The 21,594-nt window shown below is 42.8% G+C and overlaps 1 protein-coding gene and 1 pseudogene across 5 annotated transcripts in view; one reads left to right on the top strand and one right to left on the bottom strand.

Annotated features, from left to right (window-relative positions):
• Nucleotides 1-21,594, bottom strand: part of STON2 (stonin 2) — a 142,771-nt gene that overhangs the window by 102,141 nt on the left and 19,036 nt on the right. For 2 of the 5 annotated variants that reach the window (XR_003435596.1, XM_027120222.1), the window contains exons 2-3: nt 6,074-6,359; nt 3,975-4,259 (exon numbers count right to left, since the gene is read on the bottom strand). Coding sequence is in view for 4 of the 5 variants with exons in the window: in XM_027120222.1 (XP_026976023.1) it covers nt 3,975-4,259; nt 6,074-6,161 (373 nt within the window). In the remaining variant the exon portion in view is untranslated. Of the gene's footprint in view, nt 1-3,974; nt 4,260-6,073; nt 6,360-16,789; nt 16,967-21,594 lie in introns of those variants that run through there. The other 3 variants (XM_027120224.1, XM_027120223.1, XM_027120225.1) reach the window with 3 other exon arrangements.
• LOC113627542 (core histone macro-H2A.1 pseudogene) lies at nt 16,860-18,226 on the top strand (annotated as a pseudogene).

Below are 21,594 nucleotides of genomic sequence, written 5' to 3' on the forward strand. Positions count from 1 at the left end.
TGGCACAGTGGTTAAGAATCCACCTGCCAATCCAGGGGACACGGGTTTGAGCCCTGGTCCGGAAGGATCCCACGTGCTGCGGAGCAACTAAGCCCGTGCACCACAACTACTGAGCCTGCTCTCTAGAGCCTGTGAGCCACAACTACCGAAGCCCCGCATGCTCTGCAACAAGAGAAGCCACCGCAATGAGAAGCCCGCGCACCACAATGAAGAGTAGCCCCGGCTCGCCGCAACTAGAGAAAGCCTGCATGCAGCAACAAAGACCCAACGCAGCCAAAAAGAAATAAATAAAATAAATAAATTTATTTTAAAAAAAAAGAATCCAGATTTAATAAAATTAATAATCTTTACTACTTCATGAAGGATATTATGTGAAATTGACTTTTTTTTTTTTACTATGTGTACACAGTGGCCATAAGTTTTACTCGCCATTACTTTTACACCATTAATGCAAATGCCAATACAGTAAAAAAAAGACCAAAAAAATCTTAGAATTATTATGAAAATACTTTTGGTCCCACACACCCCTTGAGAGGGTCTTGGGAAACTCCAGAGATCTATAGACCACACTTTGAAAACTACTGCCTTAAAGGATAAGGTTTTAATGATTTAAAGGTTAAAACCATTAAAGTTCAAAACCATTATCAATAACAAGCTAAAATCCTCAGTCAGATGGGGGCAACATAATTATGACTAACTCCAAAGTTAGTTTTGCAAAAATAAGTGGTGAAGAATTAAAGCAAATTGATCCATCTGTCATATAAACAGTTCTAAGCAATTAGGAGATCTTTGAAACTAAAGGTAAGGTATGAACAATAAGTAAAAGAATCTGAATGCCTTGAATATAATCAGTGATCTGAAAGCAGGCCCATTTAAGGGCAACCCATCCCTGGCCTCCCCTGCTTCCGGGGAATGAGGAAGCAGAGGAAACTATAGCAATAACGGGAAGATTAAGGCACACATACCACACACAGCATCCCTAGGCTGTTCAAAGATCCTGGGGCCAGTCTGCCTGGTAGTAAAGCTCTCTCCTGCCACTTCCTAGCATACAACTGTGGGCAAATTCCCAAACCACTATCTGTCTCAGTCTTCTCATGTGTAATATGAATATAATATTAAATATACCTTCCTCATATGATCGTTGTAGAGAGTTCATGAGATGACGTAAAGCACTGAGCACAGTGTCTGAGAGAATAAATATTTAATGAATGTAACTTACTGAAAACAAGCATACTTCTGTACTGATTCATTGCCCTGTGTTCAGTAACTTTCCCTCAAATGCACAAATGCTTAATTAGCCAGCCCACTGTCTTACTGTGTTAGGTGTTCAGTAAATGTTACGTCCTCCCTCCAGCCAGACTGGGAAGCCTGTCTGGACCTGTCATTTCATCCATGCTGCTTTGAGTGTCATGGCTTTCTCACCAACAATTCATGAGAAATCTGACGCTTAAATGTGAAAAAGTGTATCAATGTGCAAATTGTTATGTAAAAATGGAAACGTTTGTTATACAGTAGAATTATGCCTTATATTTTCTTAAAATTATTTTTATTGATGTTGAAAACACGTTTGAAAAGCAAAGGAATTGTTTTTAAACATCAAAGCTAGCAAAACATTTAACCCACCAACAGAAAAACATCAACCTGGCTTTGCTAAGAGGTCTCTGTGGTAAACAAAATAATGCTCCCCTACAAAGATGTCCACATCCTAATCCCCAGAACCTGTGAATATGTCCTTTTACATGGCAAAAGAGACTTTGCAGATGTGATTCAGTTAAAAACCCTGAGATGGGGAAATTATCCTGGATTATCCTTGTGGGCCCAGTGTAATCACAAGGGTCCTTAAAAACAGAAGAGGAAATAGACATTTCACCAAAGAAGACATACAGATGGTCAAGAGGCACGTGAAAAGATGCTCAACATCACTAATTATCAGAGAAATGCAAATCAAAACTACAATGAGGGGCTTCCCTGGTGGCGCAGTGGTTGAGAGTCTGCCTGCCGATGCAGGGGACACGGGTTCGTGCCCCAGTCCGAGAGGATCCCACATGCCGCGGAGCGGCTGGGCCCGTGAGCCATGGCCGCTGAGCCTGCGCGTCCGGAGCCTGTGCTCCGCAACGGGAGAGCCCACAGCAGTGAGAGGCCCGCGTACCGCAAAAAAAACAAACAAACAAAAAAAAAACTACAATGAGGTATCACCTCACACCAGTCAGCAGTCAGAATGGCCATTATCAAAAAATCTACAAACCATAAATGCTGGAGAAGGTATGGAGAAAAGGGAACCCTCTTGCACTGCTGGTGGGAATGTAAATTGATACAACCACTATGGAGAACAGTATGGAGGTTCCTTAAAGAACTAAAAATAGAACTACCATATGACCCAGCAATCCCACTACTGGGCATATACCCTCAGAAAACCATAATTCAAAAAGAGACATGTACCACAATGTTCACTGCAGCACTATTTACAATAGCCAGGTCATGGAACCAACCTAAATGTCCATCAACAGATGAATTGGTAAAGATGTGGCCTGTATATACAATGGAATATTACTCAGCCATAAAACGAAATGAAATTGAGTTATCTGTAGTGAGGTGGATGGACCTAGAGTCTGTCATACAGAGTGAAGTAAGTCAGAAAGAGAAAAACAAATACCGTATGTTAACGCATATATATGGAATAAAAAAAAATGGTACTGATGAACCTAGTGGCAGGCAGGGCAGGAATAAAGATGTAGACATAGAGAATGGACTTGAGGACACAGTGGGGGAGGGGGAAGCTGGGGTGAAGTGAGAGTAGCATGGACATATATACTCTACCAAATGTAAAATAGATAGCTAGTGGCAAGCAGCAGCATAGCACAGGGAGATCAGCTCCGTGCTTTGCGACGACCTAGAGGGATGGGATAGGGCGGGTGGGAGGGAGGCTCAAGAGGGAGGGGATATGGGGATGTATGTGTGTGCATGTGGCTGATTCACTTTGTTGTGCGACAGAGGCTAGTGCAGTCTTGTGAAGCAGTTATACTCCAATACAGATTTAAAAAAAAAAAAAAAAAACAGAAGAAGAAAGCAGAAGTCAGGCAGGGGAAGATTTGCCTATATAAGAAAGGCACAGAGAGATGCAACATTGCTGGCTTTGGAGACTGAGGAAGAGGCCACATGCCAAGAAATGTGGGCAGCCTCTAGAAGCTAGAAAGGGCAAAGACACAGATTCTCCCCTAGAGCCTCCTGAAAGGAATGCAGACCCACCAACACCTTGATTTTAGCTCAGTGACACCCATGCCGGACTTCCGAACTACAGAATTGTAAGATAATAAAGTTGTGTTGGTTAAGCCACTAAGTTTGTAGTAATTTGTTACAGCAGCAAATAGAAAACTAATACAGTCCCAAAGGTTATCCCAATCACCCTTGGTATGCTTCAGTGCACAATAAAATAAGTAGCCAGGTCACCAGGCTAGGAACTAATCATTCCCTTGGCTTCACTCAGCTTCCCAGTGCAGCTTCTGGCCATTTAAATGCCACAAAGTAAGAGACTGACCATTAATGACAGTTCCCACCCCTGAAGATTTGGATTCTAAAGGTCTGGGACACAAGAACATCTATGTATAACTGGTGACTCTATTAGAGATGGTTGGTGGTCCACACTTTGAGAGACATTCATTTTACTCACAGGAGCATACAATTTAGGTGCTAAGTAAATAGAATTCTAGTCCATAATAGATGAATAAATATGCATACTTCCAAAGAGAAATTAACAGCCAGGGCAAGGGTAAAAGGCTGGAAATGGCCCAGAACACATAAATCCTTCCACATGCTTATGTTAATAAAAACGTGTCACAGAATTAAGCCAGATGAGATCTCTGTCTGCTCCCTCCAGTGCTTCAGGGCTCTGGAGCAGACAAAACAGAGTGCTGGCAGCCCTGCAGACCTCTCACGAAAAAGCGTCCCTGGTGAGCACAGCCCCCCACCTGTCCTACCTGTCCCACCTGCTTCTTTATGAGGTGGTAATGTGCTGGCCCAGGGTGTGTCATCTTCAAACTGAACCCAGCTGCTGATGGCTGAAGCCAGGTCAGGTGGAGGCTGCTCAGGGCTCAGGGGAGGGGAGGCCGCTTCAGAGATGAGGCCCATCTTTTCAGAAGAGTCATCGTGCTCTGAGGGGGAAAGGTCCTGAGAGCCTCCATCCACCACACGGTTCTCCCCAGAAGAGATCTCGGACTGGTCTGAGGAAGACGATGGTCCTGGGAGGTGCTCTTCAGTGCCCCCTGAAACAGATACCAGAAACTACCATCACATCATGCGAGGAAGGCCACTCTTCAGAACTGTCTCGTGGAGGAAAAACAAAGGACAGGCAAGCAGTGATCAAAGGACTCACCATTACAGGGTGTGAGGGCAGACAAACAGCCATGCCCACCTGCCTCTATGCTTAAAGAGTGTTTACCTTAAAATGTATAAAAACTATACCCTAGGATGTCCATAGCAGTCTCCATGCAGGCTGAGACTGGGAGTCTTGTTCACTATTCTTATCCTACCATCTACTCCAGTGCTTAGGGGTCACAAACAAAATTCCTACAGAGGCCGAGCAACAGATAGAACTAGGTCAAATTAGAAAAGCGAAAGGCAATGGGGAATGGTGGAGACTGTGGCTCAACAGGAGAGCTTCTGTCTGGACTAAAAACATTCAAACTCTGCACAGTCCAAACAACACACATCTGCGGGCCACCATGTGCAAACCCTGCACTAATGACCAGCTAAATATGGCACAGAGGCCCTTCCTCTAACTTTTGTATCACTGCATTGGTCCTGGAACATTTAATAGCCTTCAAAAATTTGTTTTTAAATAACAGAACTAGATCCCAATTGTGGTGGTGATTACACAAATCTATACGTGTGTTAAAATTCATCAACTGTAGACCAAAAATGGTCAATTTTACTGTATGAAAATGTTTAAAAAATAAAAGTACTGATGCGAAACTCCTTTCTCCCATCACTAGCCAAACAAACAGGTCTACCTGAATGTAATTATTTAGATAAGCGCTGTCCTAAAAAAGTAAAAGGTGGGCCATATATGAATTTTAAATTTTCTAGTAGCCACATTTTAAAACTAAAAAGAAACAGGCAAAACTACTTTTAATAATACGTATTTCATCTCAGCATGCTGAAAATGTGTAATATCAACATGTAATTGATAAAAAGCTGTTAATAACACATTTAACTTTTACTAGGTCCTCGAAGTTCAGTGTGGGTATTTCACATTTATAGCGCATCTCAATTCAGACGAGCCACATTTCAAAGACTCGAGAGCCACAGGGCTACCATATTGGACAGCACACCTGTAAACTCACACTTTCCAGGTGCTGTAAACGAAGCTGGGACGATTTCAGGTGGCAGTAGCAGCGGCCGTGGAACAGAAGCAGCTGATGTGATAAATAGCTCCCGCATCCCACCTTGACCTTCATCCCTGAGCACAGTTCCCCAGAAGTCAATCTAGCCACCTTCATCATGATCACGGGTGACAATTATGAGCCCTTTCCATGTGCCAGTCACTGCTGTAAGTACTTTACATGTTAATTCATTTCATCCTCACAACCACCCTGAGGTAGGTACTGTGATTACCCGTACTGCACAGATGAACCACCACCCAGGGAGGTTAAATCAATTATCCACCCAAGGACACATCACTCATCCATAATGGAGCCGGGGTTTGAGCCCGAGGGATCTGGCTCCAGCTCCTGTCACTCTTGACAATTATGCTTTAAAAATTGAGACCATCTGAATTGCTGTTGGGAATAATAACCGAAAAGACTGAGCATAAAGTACTTTGGAAATAGGAAGTTAATGTTCATTGGAAGAAAGCAGCCAATACTTTTGGTGTTTCCTGGTCCTTGTTTGGGGCCCTAGGTTCTAAGATGTTTCCTCCAGGCTTCTAAGTGGAAGAATCTGGACCTGAAGAAAGTGACAAACTGGCTCTGTTTTCCGTATCAAGATCCCCCCCAAAAGAATGATGAAATAGAAGCCATAACAAGCAGGTGTGGTTCTTTGTTAATCTTTTCACTTAGGCGATGGAAGTTCTCCTTACCCTCAGAAGGGACAGGAAAGAGCGGCTCCTCATTGAAAGAGACCCACTCCGACTGGTGGGTAGCGATCACATGGTCCAAGGTCGTCATGCTAGGAAGGTGCTGGTCATCTTCACACTGCTGGCCTCAGGCAGACCCCAGAGCAATGCCTGGGGTGGGGTGGGTTGGGGGTCTGGTAGCACAGTGGACTTGGGCCTGGGGTCTGTTATGGGGGTCTTGCGGAGAGTGGCACTCAGAACGTAGACAGATTAGCCTCTCTTGCCTTTGGTTAATCTGCCAAGTAGAAATCTGTTTAAAAAATAAAAAGTAAAAGGGATAACCATCACATTATAACCAATCCACTCAGGTCTTGAGCTTTCAACACTGCCCACAAGGAGGTCTGGGTCGTTTCCAACCTATTTACCTTTCTCTATCCCTGTCTTGCCTTCACTTCTCTTACAGAAATATCTGCTTTTAGCATCAAGATCTCTGTATGTGCCTTCAAATCAGACATAAATAATCACGCAGATTTTAGCAATTAGATTCTCCAATTTTCCCAGTTACTATATTTTGGAAATACTTTTATCTATAAGGCCATCATTGTAGAACAAATATTAAAATTTTTCAAAGTGCTTTCACTTTCCTTTACCAGATGGCAAAATAAAAGCATGTTCTTTCCTATTAAATCAGTGTGGTTTTTTGCCTTAGGCAGGTAGCTCTTTGCAAGCCTGATTTAAATCTTTGGCAGAAACCCAACCATCTCCAGATGGTATCTCCAAGCATGATTTACCAATCAAGAAAAACAGAAAAGGAGTCATCTTATTCATTTGGAGTAAGGGGGTAGGGCATATTTACTTTAGTGGAAAATGTGAGTTAAAGAAACACGTTTTCACTCTAGGACAGTTTGAATTAGTATGTAAAAGTCTAGCCTTTACTCACATTGCAATTATGTTCCATGTAAGGATACTTAATAGACTCATAATATTGCTTGTACAATTAATGTCTTTTTACAACTGGCACCTAACTCTTGATCTTATAATGAATTAGTAAAATCTGAATTAATGTTTCCACATAAGAGCTACTATCCACCTTGAACAGCATCAGTTCTTATTAACTGAATACTCACAATATTCACTTTAGTCTAGAATAATTTAACTTATAGCCTTCTAGCTGGTGCACAATAAAAAGAAAACATTGAAATTTTACTACAGGTTATTATCTGCAGTAAATAATCTATGCTAACGATAAAGAGAATAGAAACATTTAATAGCTTTTGTTTTGGTAATTAAAACAATTAGTTTTGTTGCATGATACTTCCTAAAAACAAGTAATGTTTCCCACAGAATCTATGATTTTCAGAAACCTATTTTCATACCATACTTTGACTGAATAGCCATTGTAGTTGGGTAAGAATTATTATAATTCTTTCACAGAGGAAGAAATCTGGGCTGAGAGGAGTTAAGTGACTTATCCAACACTTTTGCTGTTTCAAAGCCTTTGTTTGGTGCCCTAAGATTCTAAGATGTTTCTCCCAAGTTTCTAAGTGGAAGAATTCACACATCCTAGGATAGTGACAAATGGACTCTTTTTATTCCATAGTAAGAGACCACCAAAAAAATGATCAAGTAGAGGTCATAACAAGCAGGTACACACCTGCACCAAGCTAGGAAGTAATAGATGCAACACTTGAGCCCAGGTCTTCTGATGCCGAAACACTCTAATCTTTGGGTCATAGCCACAAAGAAAAATACTAGAGAATATATATAGACTACCACCAACTAAAGTACTTTACAGACATTAATGACAATGGAACCATAATGAAATGATCAGTGAAACTCCTCACTGGAAATCTGCCAGGGAATCCAAGCTGTGCGCAGAATGGAAAGTCCAGAAACCTCTCTTCCAAGTTCCTCTCCTAAGATCCTTACCAATCACAGGACCAGACATGTGCTAAAAGCCTGGAGAGTGAGTGCTCCAAACCAGATCTCACCAGAGAACCAGGCAGGGTCCACGGACCCAAAGAGCTGATTCCAGTGGGCTTCTCCCATTAAGCCTTTCTCAAGCCCGTCAAATGTTAGCATCACTCAAGGTGGCAATGGCTGCAGGCCAAGAAAAGACAGTAAAATTGAAGAGTCAGATTCCCCCTCTCCCAACAACAGCAGCATGCAAACCAGTTCCAACAACCACCACAAAGCCACAATACTACAAGTCCATGTGCTGACATTTGCAGCATCATAGCTCAATGGGGAAAACATCCTGCCCATCCCATGATGATGAATCCAGCGAAATTCACGGATGAGTGTGGGTGGATGAGGGGAAGGGGAAGGAGAGAAGTAAAAGGGTGAAAATAATGGAGAAAATATCTAGAAATTTTAGAGCTCCAAGATTTTAAAGGCCAGTAGTCCAGCTCTCAAGTTTTACAGATGGAAAAAAAAAAACAAAATAACTGAGGCCTAAGGAAATCAGGCATAGTAACAACAGAGATTGAAATGGGCTCGGGAGTTCCACTGTCTGGATTTGAGTACTGTACGGTCTTTAAGCCTCAGCTCACCCCTCTGCAGCAAAACTCATGTCATAATTTTAAGGATTAAATAAGATAACATACACCAAGTGCTTAGTACTGGGACTGAAAAACCCTATGTAACAATGATGACGATCATAGCAGGTGAGCTTACAGAGGGCTTACTGTATGCCAGGCCCCAATCCAAGCTCTTTATAAATGTCAACTGTGGTCATCACTACCGTAGGTAAATGACTCACAAAAGGTACACTGTTTGCCAGTCGAAGTCTTGGGACCAGAACACAAATTTCACAAAACCACCCCGTTTCTGTCACTTACACATTCTGATTTTAGTGATTTCCCTTTTCAGTGCTTTTTAGAGCAGTTCTCCCAGATGCTCAACGGAGTCACACACTCAACTTCCTCTTTATAGATGCAAGCGCTTTCTGGCTGAGGAACCAAGACTACTACTCAGAAGTATGAACAAAAGAAGAGCCCCCAAGATTTATCTACCCTTCCTCAACTTGCCCATCCCAGATCCAGACATGGCTGGTTACAGACCATGAAAAGTCTCAAGAAAGGCTGGGGGAACAAATTTATCACTGGGAACCGCCTATCAAAACCCTGTGAAATGGATTCTAGGTGTTTGCCGTGAAACAGCTATATCCGGTGAACCCTGAGATGCCTGACCCTGAGGAGTGCTGGGCGAGCAGCTGGAAGCCCTCAGAGGAACCTGATCATTGTGAGGCTACGTTCACAACGGAATTGGTTTCTCTGTAAAAACCTCACCCCGTTTTTAGAACATGAATCATAAAGTGAGGCTTAGAATCACCACAAGCGAGCAGTGACTCACTATCAGTAGCAGTGCTGACCAAGAGACACTAAAAATCTCACTAAAGTCTCTGGGCTGCCATTCCAGAGAGAAGCTTCTTCCTCGGCTTCCCTTACACGCTAAAATGGGGCAGGGGTGGGGGTGGCGGGTGGAGAATGCAGTTGACTGATAAGATGGGAGTCCGAGAAATAGTTCTGCCTTATGCCAATCTTCTAATATGCATTCAGGAGCCCTAGGTGTCCAGAAACGTATCTGGCACCCTTGGGATACTGAGCAATCAAGCAGCTTGCAATCTAGCTGTGGAGAGGAAGATGCTCAGGACAGCAAACACAACAAATCTGGGAACAACTGCTTGCTGGAAGACACACCAGAAATGCCGTGACAGTATGGTCATAGATCTGCAAGGGCTGGAACCATAAGGGACTAAGCAGGTTTTTGGATTTGAAGGACATCCTTGGTTCTGAAACACTGGAAGGGAAGAGTAAGGACATCCTTGGGACAGGGGTTAGTCTAAGTGACAATTAAGAATCAGACCTTCATGGGACTTGTTTTTGGACCAGTAAAGAGGTCAGTCTGATGACTGCTGAGGTATCTACTGGGGAAATGTGGGGAGAATGGACTGATGGACCTTAACAGCTGAGGAGAAGAGTTCAGTGGGAAATGGGAAGTTGGTGAAAGTCTACGAGCAGACAGTGACCCAAGAGATGTGCTTATGGGAGATAAACATTCCTCAGACTGTACCGAGCAGGAATTTGGTGATGGAAGCTATCAGCCACAACAGGACCCTAATGTGTCGCACAGAGCCAGGGGCCAGCATCATCAGGAACGTGTACTGGGTACTCTGTGCTGGACCCATTCTAGGACCTGACTGAGACAGCATCACTAGCCTCTAGTAGCTTACAGTAGAATGCAGGGAGGTATGACAGTGATATAATAACACAATAGGCTCTTTAACCTATTGTGACAAGTTAGCCATCAAAACAATGACAGCAACCTTATAGAGAGTTAGGGTGTTAAGAGACTACTGAAGGCTTGAGCAGTAGGTGGTCATGAGCTGCATCTTAAATGGGAAGGGAGAGCTCTGAGAAAATGAGCAGAGGGGCAAAGGCATTCGAGGAAGAAGGAGCAGAAATGGCATGTCTAGTTCACAGTGAGTTACGCTGTTTATCTGAAGAGGGTGGGAGTGAGTTGAGTGCACTGGAAAAGGAGGGGTTGGGACAGTGACAGTTCTCAATTTTAGAATGAGTTTGAACTCCTGAAACTACCCTTTCCGTTCCCACAGCCACTGCCTTGGTTCAGCCCCTCAATGTCTCTCATTCAGACAATTACTAGTCTACTATCTCTCTCCCTGCCTTCAGCATTATCCCCTCTAACCTATTATCCAAACTATTATGCCAGCGTGGTCTGCTTAAAACCTGAAGATGCCCATGCCACAACTCTGCTTAAAAAGTCCTCAGTGGCTCCTTTCTTCCTGTGTTAGCCAGAGTCAGTTTTTGTTGTTTGCAATGAAGAACTCTGATACACGGTACCCTTCCTTGACTCCCACTAATCCCACTTGTTCCTTATCCACCATGTCTTCTGTATGCTGGTAGTATCTTACCTACTCTCATTTATCAAATGATAATGAACCTGTTTGCTAATATGGCTATCATGTCAATTAGCCTGTGAGCTCCCTGAGGAAAGGGACTGGATTTTGTTCTTGTGGATATCTCCAACTCTTTGACTAGGGTCTGGCATTTAGTAAATGTTTATTGAGTAAATAGCTGAATGAATGAATGAAAGAATGGACAAATTAACTTGTTTTACCACATAGTAGGTAGCTTCTTCAGGTCTTCTGAGCTGGCAAATGTTTTAGAAAGGTTAATTTAAACACCATGTAGGACTTTCCTGGTGGTGCAGTGGTTAAGCATCCGCTTGCCAATGCAAGGGACACAGGTTTGGGCCCTGGTCCAGGAAGATCCCACATGCAGCGGAGCAACTAAGCCCATGCGCCGCAACTACTGAGTTGGCACTCTAGAGCCCGTAAGCCACAACTACTGAGCCCGTGTGCCACAACTACTGAAGCCCACACGCCTAGAGCCCGTGCTCAGCAACAGGAGAAGCCACGGCAATGAGAAGCCCGCACAACGCAACAAAGAGTAGCCCCCACTCGCCACAACTAGAAAAAGCCCGCGCGCAGCAACAAAGACCCAACGCAGCCAAAAATAAATAAATACATTTTTTAAAAAAATAAAAAATAAATAAACACTATGTATAAGATAGCTTGGGAAACAACCTGGATACAGGGCAACTTGTCCATTCCCCTTTCTCTTTGATCTAACACTGTGCTATTCAATTCCAACAGCAGCCACTAGACACAGGTAACTATTAAAATGTGGTTAGTCCAAACTAAATTAAATTCTTTTATAGTTTCTATTTCTCTGCTGAGATGCCTTTATATTCACTCATTCTGACAATATTTTCCTTTAGTTCTTTGAACATATTTATAATAGTTTCTTTAAAAGCTTTGTCTGCCAAATCCAACATCTGGACCATTTGGGGATTAGTTTCTATTGACTTTTTTTTTTTTTTTTTTTTTACTATGGGTAATATTTTCCTGTTTCTTTGCATACCTAACAATTGTTTAGGATACATGAAGACATTCTAGATTTGATCTTCCTCTGCAGAGTTGATTTTTGCCAGAAGTCAAACTGTCTGCCCACCTTGATCTTGCATAGGCTTGCATAAACTTGGTCTTCCACTTTGTTGGATGAATCTTTGCAAAGTCAAAGATGTTCCCCAACCTCCTCTAACTACCGCAGGACTCAACTTCCAAACTCAATTTCCCTTGCAATTTTTCTTGACAGCACTTGGCTCTAAGCTTTGTTAGGGTAGATTTAAAGTAGGCCTTACTCTAGGGCAAGTGTTGGCAAACTATAGCAATGAACTAAGTCTAGCCCTCTGCCTTTTTTTTTGTTTGTTTGCGGTACGCGGGCCTCTCACTGTTGTGGCCTCTCCCGTTGCGGAGCACAGGCTCCGGACGTGCAGACTCAGCGGCCATGGCTCACAGGCCCAGCCGCTCCGCGGCATGTGGGATCTTCCTGGACCGGGGCACGAACCCGCGTCCCCTGCCTCGGCAGGCTGACTCTCAACCACTGCGCCACCAGGGAAGCCCTGCCTTTTTTTGTTAAAAAAAAAAAAAAAGTGACACTGGAACAAAACCATGCCCATTCATTTACATGTTGTCTTTGGATGCTTTTGATCTACAATAGCAGAGTTGAGTAGGTATGAGAAATATTGAATGGTTCACAGGGCTTAAAATAATTACCATCTAGCCCTTTATATTAAAAAAAAAAAAGAAATTTACCAACCCTGCTTGAAAGCATAGACTTTTGCCCCTAAGACACAGATTTTCTGTGTCTTTTCTGGATGCTTGGGATATTATTAAGGTGTTAAAAGGTTTTTCCACTGTTTCTGGGCTGGACCACCAGTGTCCCTTAGTATCAGCTGCTTGACCTTTAGTATCTCTGTCCAATTCTCAACCCTGGAGCCGCCATTTTTGGTAAATCTCATATAGTTTCGACCTGTTCATGGGCACTCTAGCCTGGCCAAGGACTCCCTGGGTACACCCAGAGAGTGTACCCAGGGAGTCCTCTTCCCCCCCAGCCCTATGCAACCCTCTCCTCTCTAGTGCACTGCCCTGTGGATTCTAGCTGCTTCAATTGCCCCAAACTCAGATCTGTGTTTCCTTAGTTCAGCAGGAGTGCTGTGCTCAGCTAAGACTCTAGCATACTCCGCTGCAATCAGGAAACCCTCCCCTGGAAGACAGCCAAGGTGAGCATCAGACTCACCTCATGAGTTTTCCTTCACTCAGGACGGAAATACTGTGCTTTCTGTTGACCAATACCTGAAAACAGTTACCTGATACATTTTGCCTGGTTTTGTGGTTGTTTACTGCAGAAGGACCAGTTTGTTAACCAGTTATAGCAAGAACTGAAAGTCCTCCCCTGAAACATTCCTTACTGACTTGTGCTCATTTTTAAAAAAAGAAAAAGACACTAGTGCAGATCATCTATACTAGGGTGATTTTATACTGATGTCCTGGAAATATTAATAAGAAGTTTTACAGAACATTTATAAATCATATGAGAAGGAAAGGAGGGTTTCATATAGCCATATGGATTAAATCCATCCTTTCAGAGCTGGGACAATGTTCTATTTTGTTAGGTTAGGTGTGCTATAAAATATCATAAAATAATTCTTGCTTGGTTAGAGGTTATTTAAATCTGAGAATTTAGTGATCTTCCTTCTATATCTCTTTGTCATATGTATTCAACTAGACAGTTACTTTAAAAATCTCCGCATCCACTTGTTGGGTTTTGAGGTTACTGACAAATGCTATCCAGCCTGCTATCAAGGGTTTATGCAAATACATCTTAATCTAGATCCTGGTGCCAATTCCAAACTCCAAAGTAAAGCCTCAAATTTTTCTTGGTCAAGGAAAAGCAACTAAAGGTCAAAAGGAAAACTGAGAAGAAAGGAAGAATGGGAAAAAATAAGACTGTGTGAATTCTTTGTATTTCTTTAGAACTTTCTTCTAAAATAAGACATTCAACAAACTTACACTGAGCATCTACTAAGCACTCAGAATTGTGCTCAGTACAGTCATACAAAATAATACCAAGCATGGTTTTACACTCTGCAGCCTCTGTCACAGTGGGCTACAGAAATCACAAAAGTTAGGGCTTCCCTGGTGGCGCAGTGGTTGAGAATCTGCCTGCTAATGCAAGGGACACGGGTTCGAGCCCTGGTCTGGGAGGATCCCACATGGCGCAGAGCAACTAGGCCCGTGAGCCACAACTACTGAGCCTGCGCATCTGGAGCCTGTGCTCCGCAACAAGAGAGGCCACCATAGTGAGAGGCCCGCGCACAGCGATGAAGAGTGGCCCCCGCTTGCCACAACTAGAGAAAGCCCTCGCACAGAAACGAAGACGCAACACAGCAAAAATTAATTAATTAATAAACTCCTACCCCCAACATCTTTAAAAAAAAAAAAGAAGAAGAAATCACAAAAGTTGTCAGGAAGTTAAAGTAACAATGTTGCTTGCTTCATAAATTCTCAGAATAAGCAGAAGCCTGGAAGGCCTGATTACCCTGTGACAAAGACCTAAATCAGATTAAGGACTTGGAACACTGCTTCTTTTCCTTCTTCTTTAAAATTCTTTTCCTTTGTGAAAGAACAGAGTTCATGTTAGATAGATAATTATTCTATCATGTGATTTTTCTTCAAAATAAACAATCTTGATGGCTGTGCTATCCAACAACTTCATGGCTCCACATTCAGAGTCAAGGATCTATGTCACACTTGACTTGCAAAACAGGTTGCCTCTGATCTCGGTGCATTCCTGAGGCAGTGACCCGTAATGACATCCCTAGGTAGCTGAACAGTACGTCACATTCAGTGAATAACCCTGGTAGGAGGTCAAGCTTTAAAGTTTGTGGAATACTTTCTAGCACCTTGAACTCTTAGAAGATGGCTTACTCCATCTTGTAAACTCATCTCAGCTTACTTCAGTTTTACATCTGGAATAGAGATACTAATATCTCCCTGTATGAAAGTAGGAAGTTGGTGTGGATAATTTCCTTTCATCTATATTTTAGATGTTCTATCATGAGACTGTCAGTTTCCTAGGAGTCTATAGGAGTGTGTGGGTTCCAATGGCCATATTTCCTAAGCATAACCCTAAAACTTTCCAAGAAGCTTAACAAAATATTGTTATTATATTTCTTTGAAGCTGTCATAGATTGTAAACTGCATCTAATTTCAGAGATTATAAAATATTAAAAATTGTATATATACATACATATATTTCTTAGAATCCATGAAATACATTCTTATTTTTATACCAAATACTTACCAAAAACCACAATTAGTATATATTTCCAGGATGCAAAGAAACTCATGGGTAATTTCAATCCATTTTTATAATAACACTGAGATAAGTAAAGCAGAAATTTCTCTCACTTGATAGGTAAGGGAACTGGCTCAGAGAGGTTGCTTGACTAGTCTAAGGTCACACAGCTAACCATGACAGAGGTGGGACAGGATTACAAGTCTCTTGACTCTAAATTCTGCATTTTTTCCACTATACCACATTCTACCTTCCAGAGAACAGGTATAACAGATATGTTAGCTACATCATCAACATCCATTTCCTCTTATCATCCAGCACTGGAGGATAGGTCATTATTGGTTGAGTCAATCACAATAATTCCTATTCCTGCTTTCCCAGCCTCCCTTGAACCTTTGGGTGGCCACTTGGCTAAGTTCCGGCCAATGAGACATAAATGGAAGTATGGTCAGAAATAAAGCTCTGAGAAGTGTTTTTTATCTATGTTCTGTTTTGCATTCCCAATGAAGATAACAGATATTACTCATGCTGTCCTAATCCTACTCATGTTCTCTTTCTTTCCTGCCTTGAATACAGTCATGATGGCTGGCTGGAGCTACTATAACCACAAGGAAAGGCTAAGAGAATCACAGAGTCATTGATCCTGATGTCATTGAGCCACTGAACCAGATCAATAATCACTCATCTCTATATATATTGTTATGTGAAAAAAAAATTTTGGTTTAAGTTATTATAATCAAGTTTTCTGATACTTACAGGCAAATGCAATTCTAATAAAATAAGAGAGAGAAATTGTGGCAAGCAAAATTCTATGATGACTCCCATAATCTCCACACCCTGGTGTTACTATTGTGATTATGTCATAGTACATGGCAAAAGGGATTTTGCAGATACAATTAAGGTTACTAATCAATTGACCTTAAGATAGGGTGACTATCCATGCAAGCTTAAGCTAATCAACGAGCCCTTTAAAAGGAGAGAGTTTTCTCTGGCTGGTAGCAGAAGAGGAAGCCAGAGAGATTCAAAGTGTGAAAGGAAGGTTCCCCACTGCTGAGATGGAGGCCACAGGGCAAGGATCTGAGGGCAGCCTCTAGGAGCTGAGAGTGGTACCCAACTGACAGCCAGAAAGATAAAGGAGACAACAATCCTACAACCACAAAAAACTGAATTCTCTCAACAAAAGTCACAAGCTTAGAGGAGATCCTGAGTTCCAGGTGAGAACACAGTGACCAACCCTTAATTTCAGCCTGTCACATACTGGGCAGAGGATCCACCCAGGCTGTGCCAGCGCTACAGTTTAAAAATGGGACAAAAGATACAAGATGCGGTTAAGGTTCTCGGAAGAGAGGACGCGGTTAAGAAGGCACATCTTGGGGCCCAACCTGGACTTATTGAATCAATTCTGGGAGTGGATTTCAGGAATCTGCATTTCAGCAAGCTCTTCAGAGGAAAGGTCAAGTGAAGACAAGTGGCCGTGTGCTCTATAAGAGAGCTTTTACCAGAAACTGTACTGTACCAGAACCTTGATCTTGGACTCTCCAGCCTCCAGAACTTGTGTTTACTGATCCATCTCCAGGGCCACCGCCATGTCCAGCCGGGGTGAGAAGAAGTCCACTAAAAGTCCCGGTCCGCCAAGTCAGAAGTCATCTTCCCTGTGGGCCGGATGCTGCGGTACATCAAGAAAGGCCACCCCGAGTACAGGATCGGAGTGGGCGCGCCTGTGTACATGGCCGCCGTCCTGGAGTACCTGACAGCGGAGATTCTGGAGCTGGCTGGCAATGCAGCAAGAGACAACAAGAAGGGCCGGGTCACGCCCCGGCACATCCTGCTGGCCGTGGCCAACGATGAAGAGCTGAATCAGCTGCTAAAAGGAGTCACCATCGCCAGCGGGGGAGTGTTACCAAACATCCATCCAGAGTTGCTAGCGAAGAAACAAGGATCCAAAGGGAAGTCGGAAGCCATCATCACACCACCCCCAGCCAAAAAGGCCAAGTCTCCGTCCCAGAAGAAGCCCGTGTCTAAGAAAGCAGGGGGCAAGAACAGGGCCTGGAAATCCAAGAAGCAGGGAGCAGTCAGCAAGGCAGCCAGCGCTGACAGCACGACCGAGGGCACACCCGCCGATGGCTTCACTGTGCTCTCCACCAAGAGCCTCTTCCTCGGCCAGAAGCCAAACCTTATTCACAGTGAAATCAGTAATTTAGCCGGCTTTGAGGTGGAGGCCATAATCAATCCTACCAATGCTGACATTGACCTTAAAGAGGAACTAGGAAACACGCTGGAGAAGAAGGGTGGCAAGGAGTTTGTGGAAGCTGTTCTGGAACTCCGGAAAAAGAACGGGCCCTTGGAATTAGCTGGAGCCGCTGTCAGCGCAGGCCATGGCCTGCCCGCCAAGTTTGTGATCCACTGTAACAGTCCCATCTGGGGTGCAGTGTGAGGAACTTCTGGAAAAGACACTGAAGAACTGCTTGGCCCTGGCGGATGACAAGAAGCTGAAGTCCATCGCCTTTCCATCCATCGGCAGTGGCAGAACGGTTTTCCGAAGCAGATGGCAGCTCAGCTGAGCCTGAGGGCCATCTCCAGTTACTTCATGTCAACAACGTCCTCTTCCATCAAAACGGTGTATTTTGTGCTTTTTGACAGCAAGAGTATAGGCATCTACGTGCAGGAAATGGCCAAGCTGGTCGCCAGTTAGGCTGAGGAACTGCAGAACCAGCCCGCACCGTGCCCCCGCCTCCAATTTGAAAGAAAGAAAAGAAAAAAGAAAAAAAAAAAAAGATTCCCTCCACTCCTAGTGGGAGGCAGGAACCCTTTCATTTTTTTCAGTTTTGCTCATCTAGGGAAAATAAGGTTTTGGTTTCCAGTTTAATTGTTTTTGACCTTCTAAAATGTTTTTACGTTAGCACTGATAGTTGACATTACTGTTGTTAAGCACTGTGTTCCAGACCGTGTCTGACTTTAGTGTAACCTAGGAGATTTTATAGTTTTATTTTAATGAACTCCTGCTTGACGCAGAGCAGCAGGGAGAGCAGTGTTTTCTACGTGGGGCAGAGTTCAGGAAGCCCATTTTGTAACCGTGTGTCGTGTGCTTTATTGTATACCCAGTGGCATTCTTTTTACTATAATGTTCCTTTTTTTCCCCTCAAGAAGAAAAATCATGAATTTGCAGCAGACTTAATTTTTGTTTACTTTTTGTCTTAATGATGGATTTGAAAATGAAAGATTTAAAAGGCAGAACAGAATCTGTTGTCCTTAATTATATTTGCAATTTGGAATTCGTGGGAATTGATTTAGTAAAATGTTAAACTGTTAAAAAAAAATGGGAGAATTAATTCTAGAGCTCAGAATCTCAAGGGCCTGGGCATAGCCTTCTTTAGACAATTTCCAAACATGGATAAGGGACTGAATTTCAACAAAAATCAACTATTGCCCATAGTACGGAGTAAATTAAAAAACAATACAGTAGCAAAATACCACTAAACTTTACATGTAGCACTTTGGAACATATTACATGGATTTCTCTCTCTAGAAAGTTTAATTTCTTTTTCTGCCTTGCTTACTTAGGCCACTGCAAAATTAGCTTGCCTTTCCAGAGACAAGGAGCAAAGCTGAAAGGGTGATCATTTTCAGTGCAAAACGTTAAACGACAATTTTGGGTGCCTTTCCTTTGAAAATCAGGAGGCCAACAAACATTCAACCAGTTTTCTGGAGAAGGAATGATGATATCATGCCAATGACTCTTCAATTAGGGATGTTAGCATTTTGGAAGGTGTCAGAGGTGGGATGAAGGAAGAATGAGCACAAAGGAAGGAAAGTAAAAGTAGAACCAATTGTGGAATCACCAAACTCTTTCTAAAAATAGGATATGTAGGTACTTCCATGGTGGTACAGTGGTTAAGAATTCACCCTCCAACACAGGGGACTTGGGTTCGATCCCTGGTCAGGGAACTAGATCCCACATGCTGCAACTAAGGAGCACACATGCCGCAACTAAGACCTGGTGCAACAAGGATAAATTAAATAAATAAAAATTAAAAATAAATGTTTCCAAAAAATCAAATAAATAAAATAGGATATGTATTAATTCATCCAACAAATTGTTAGTAAAGGCCTGTTAGATATTCGGGTTACAAAATAGATAGATACAGACCCTGCCTTCAAGGGGTTTCTATCCAAGAGGGGAAAACAGGGACGGGACAAGTCAACTATAAACAAATAAGAATCCTGCAAATCAATAAATGGTTCAGACAAGGAATAGCAAGGGATCCTATAATATATAGGGTGATAGGAGCTCTCTCTGAACAGGTTACATTTAACTACTACCTGAAGGATGAGAAGACCCAGACCATGACAAGAAGTAGAGTGTATTCATGGTAGAAAAGACCAAAGACACAAAGAGTCTGAGATGGGAAAAAATTAACAAGAAGAAAAAAAAAAGAAAAAACTTGAACTGAGCATAGAGGGAGCAAGGAGGATGGGGCATGGGATAAGGTTGCAAAGGTAGTTCAGTTTATGAACTATGTAGATATGGGGTCTTGTGAGCCAGATTTAGATGTTTAGATTTCATTCTAAGCACAATGAAAAGCCAATGAAGGATTTAAAGCAGAGTAACAAAATTCAATTTGCCTCTTTAGAAGCTGAGTGGAGAACAGATTGGAAGAGGAAAGAATGGAAGCAAAGAGAACAATTAGGAAGCTACTGTACTAGTTGAGACAAAAGACAATGAAACAACTAAAGTATCCATCAACAGATGAATGGATAAACAAAATGGGGTATATACATATAATGGAATATTATTCAGTCTTAAATAGGAAGGAAATTCTGACATATGCTATAACACGGATGAACCTTGAGGACATGTGCTAAGTGAAATAAGCCTGTCACAAAAGGACAAATATTATACTATTCCACTTATATGAGGTACCTAGAGTAGTTGGATTCATAGCAACAGAAAGTAGAATGGTGGCTGCCAGGGGCTGGAGTGGGGTGGGGAGAAAGGGAGCTATTATTTAATGGGTACAGAGTTTCAGTTTTGAAAGACGAAAAGTGCTCTGGAGATGGATGGTGGTGATGATTGCACAACAATGTGAATGTACCTAATTCCACAGAACAATACACTTAAAAAAGGTTAAATGATACATTTTTTGTTATATATATTTTAACACTATGACGCTCCAGCCAAGCCCTAGGACCCTGTGACTCCAAATGGACAGAAAAGAGAAGGGAGCCCAAGTTCGGGAGAGCTGCCATGCTCTGTCCCTCAATACAAGGGCATGTAGGAGCCAGAGGTCCTGGACCAAGCAGGCCACTCTATAGCTAGCTGCTTAGAAAAAGGTTGGAAATGCGGCTTTTCTCTATGAGATTCTTTGAATCTCAGGCTTGGGTGGAAAAAATGAAAATGCTGCTAAACAACTCAGTAAATACAGAAACAAATGTCCTTGGTGATAACTCTATCAGCAGGAGAGGGGCAAGTACCAGGCATTCCATAACAAGGGCAGGAATTTCCTGAAACCACAGACAATTTTACAATTTTGAATAATTATTAAGCGAGATAATGTGGGTGAGAGTGCTCTGTAGACTGCAGAGCATGATTCAAAAAGTAAGCTCTGCATATTTTTGTCAATCAAGGAGAATGTGGAAAGGGATAGGGGCCCAGAAAACAAAGTCTGGTGCTTTGCAGACTCTCCTGGGGCCACCAACCATTCTTCCCCATGGTTGGTCAGGGAAGCAAAGGCACAGGGAAGGGAGCAGCTGCAGTGCCTCTTGCTTTCTAACAGTGATGCCCACGGCCCTATCTCCTACCTCCTTGCCCTGGACCCAAGGACTACGTATGTGCAGGCTCACCTTTGTCATCTCACGGATCATCTCCTTTGTTCCTCCCACCATCCTTCTGAGGTAGGTACTCTTAGTACTAATCAAAAAATTTCATTTTTGAGATGACAAAGCTGAGTAAAGAGAAGTTAAGTAACTCACTCAAGGCCAGAGAGCTAGTAAATGGCAGTGCTGGGATCCCAACCAAAACTGCTCTGACTTTGTAGACTTTTCTCAAACAATTCATAGACTCATTCAACCAACCAACCAACAAGAAATAAGAGCTTAAAATGTTAGACTTTCCTGGCAGTGCAGTGGTTAAGAATCCGCCTGCCAATGCAGGGTACACAGGTCGAGCCCTGGTCCGGGAAGATTCCACATGCCGCAGAGCAACTAAGCTCTTGCATCACAACTACTGAGCCTGCGCTCTAGAGCCCGCGAGCCACAACTACTGAGCCCGTGTGCCACAGCTACTGAAGCCCACGTGCCTAGAGCCCGTGCTCCGTAACAAGA

Source organism: Aethalodelphis obliquidens, unplaced genomic scaffold (assembly GCF_003676395.1).
Source record: "Aethalodelphis obliquidens isolate GAN/ISIS:26980383/991018 unplaced genomic scaffold, ASM367639v1 scaffold21, whole genome shotgun sequence".
Taxonomy (NCBI): Eukaryota; Metazoa; Chordata; class Mammalia; order Artiodactyla; family Delphinidae; genus Aethalodelphis; species Aethalodelphis obliquidens.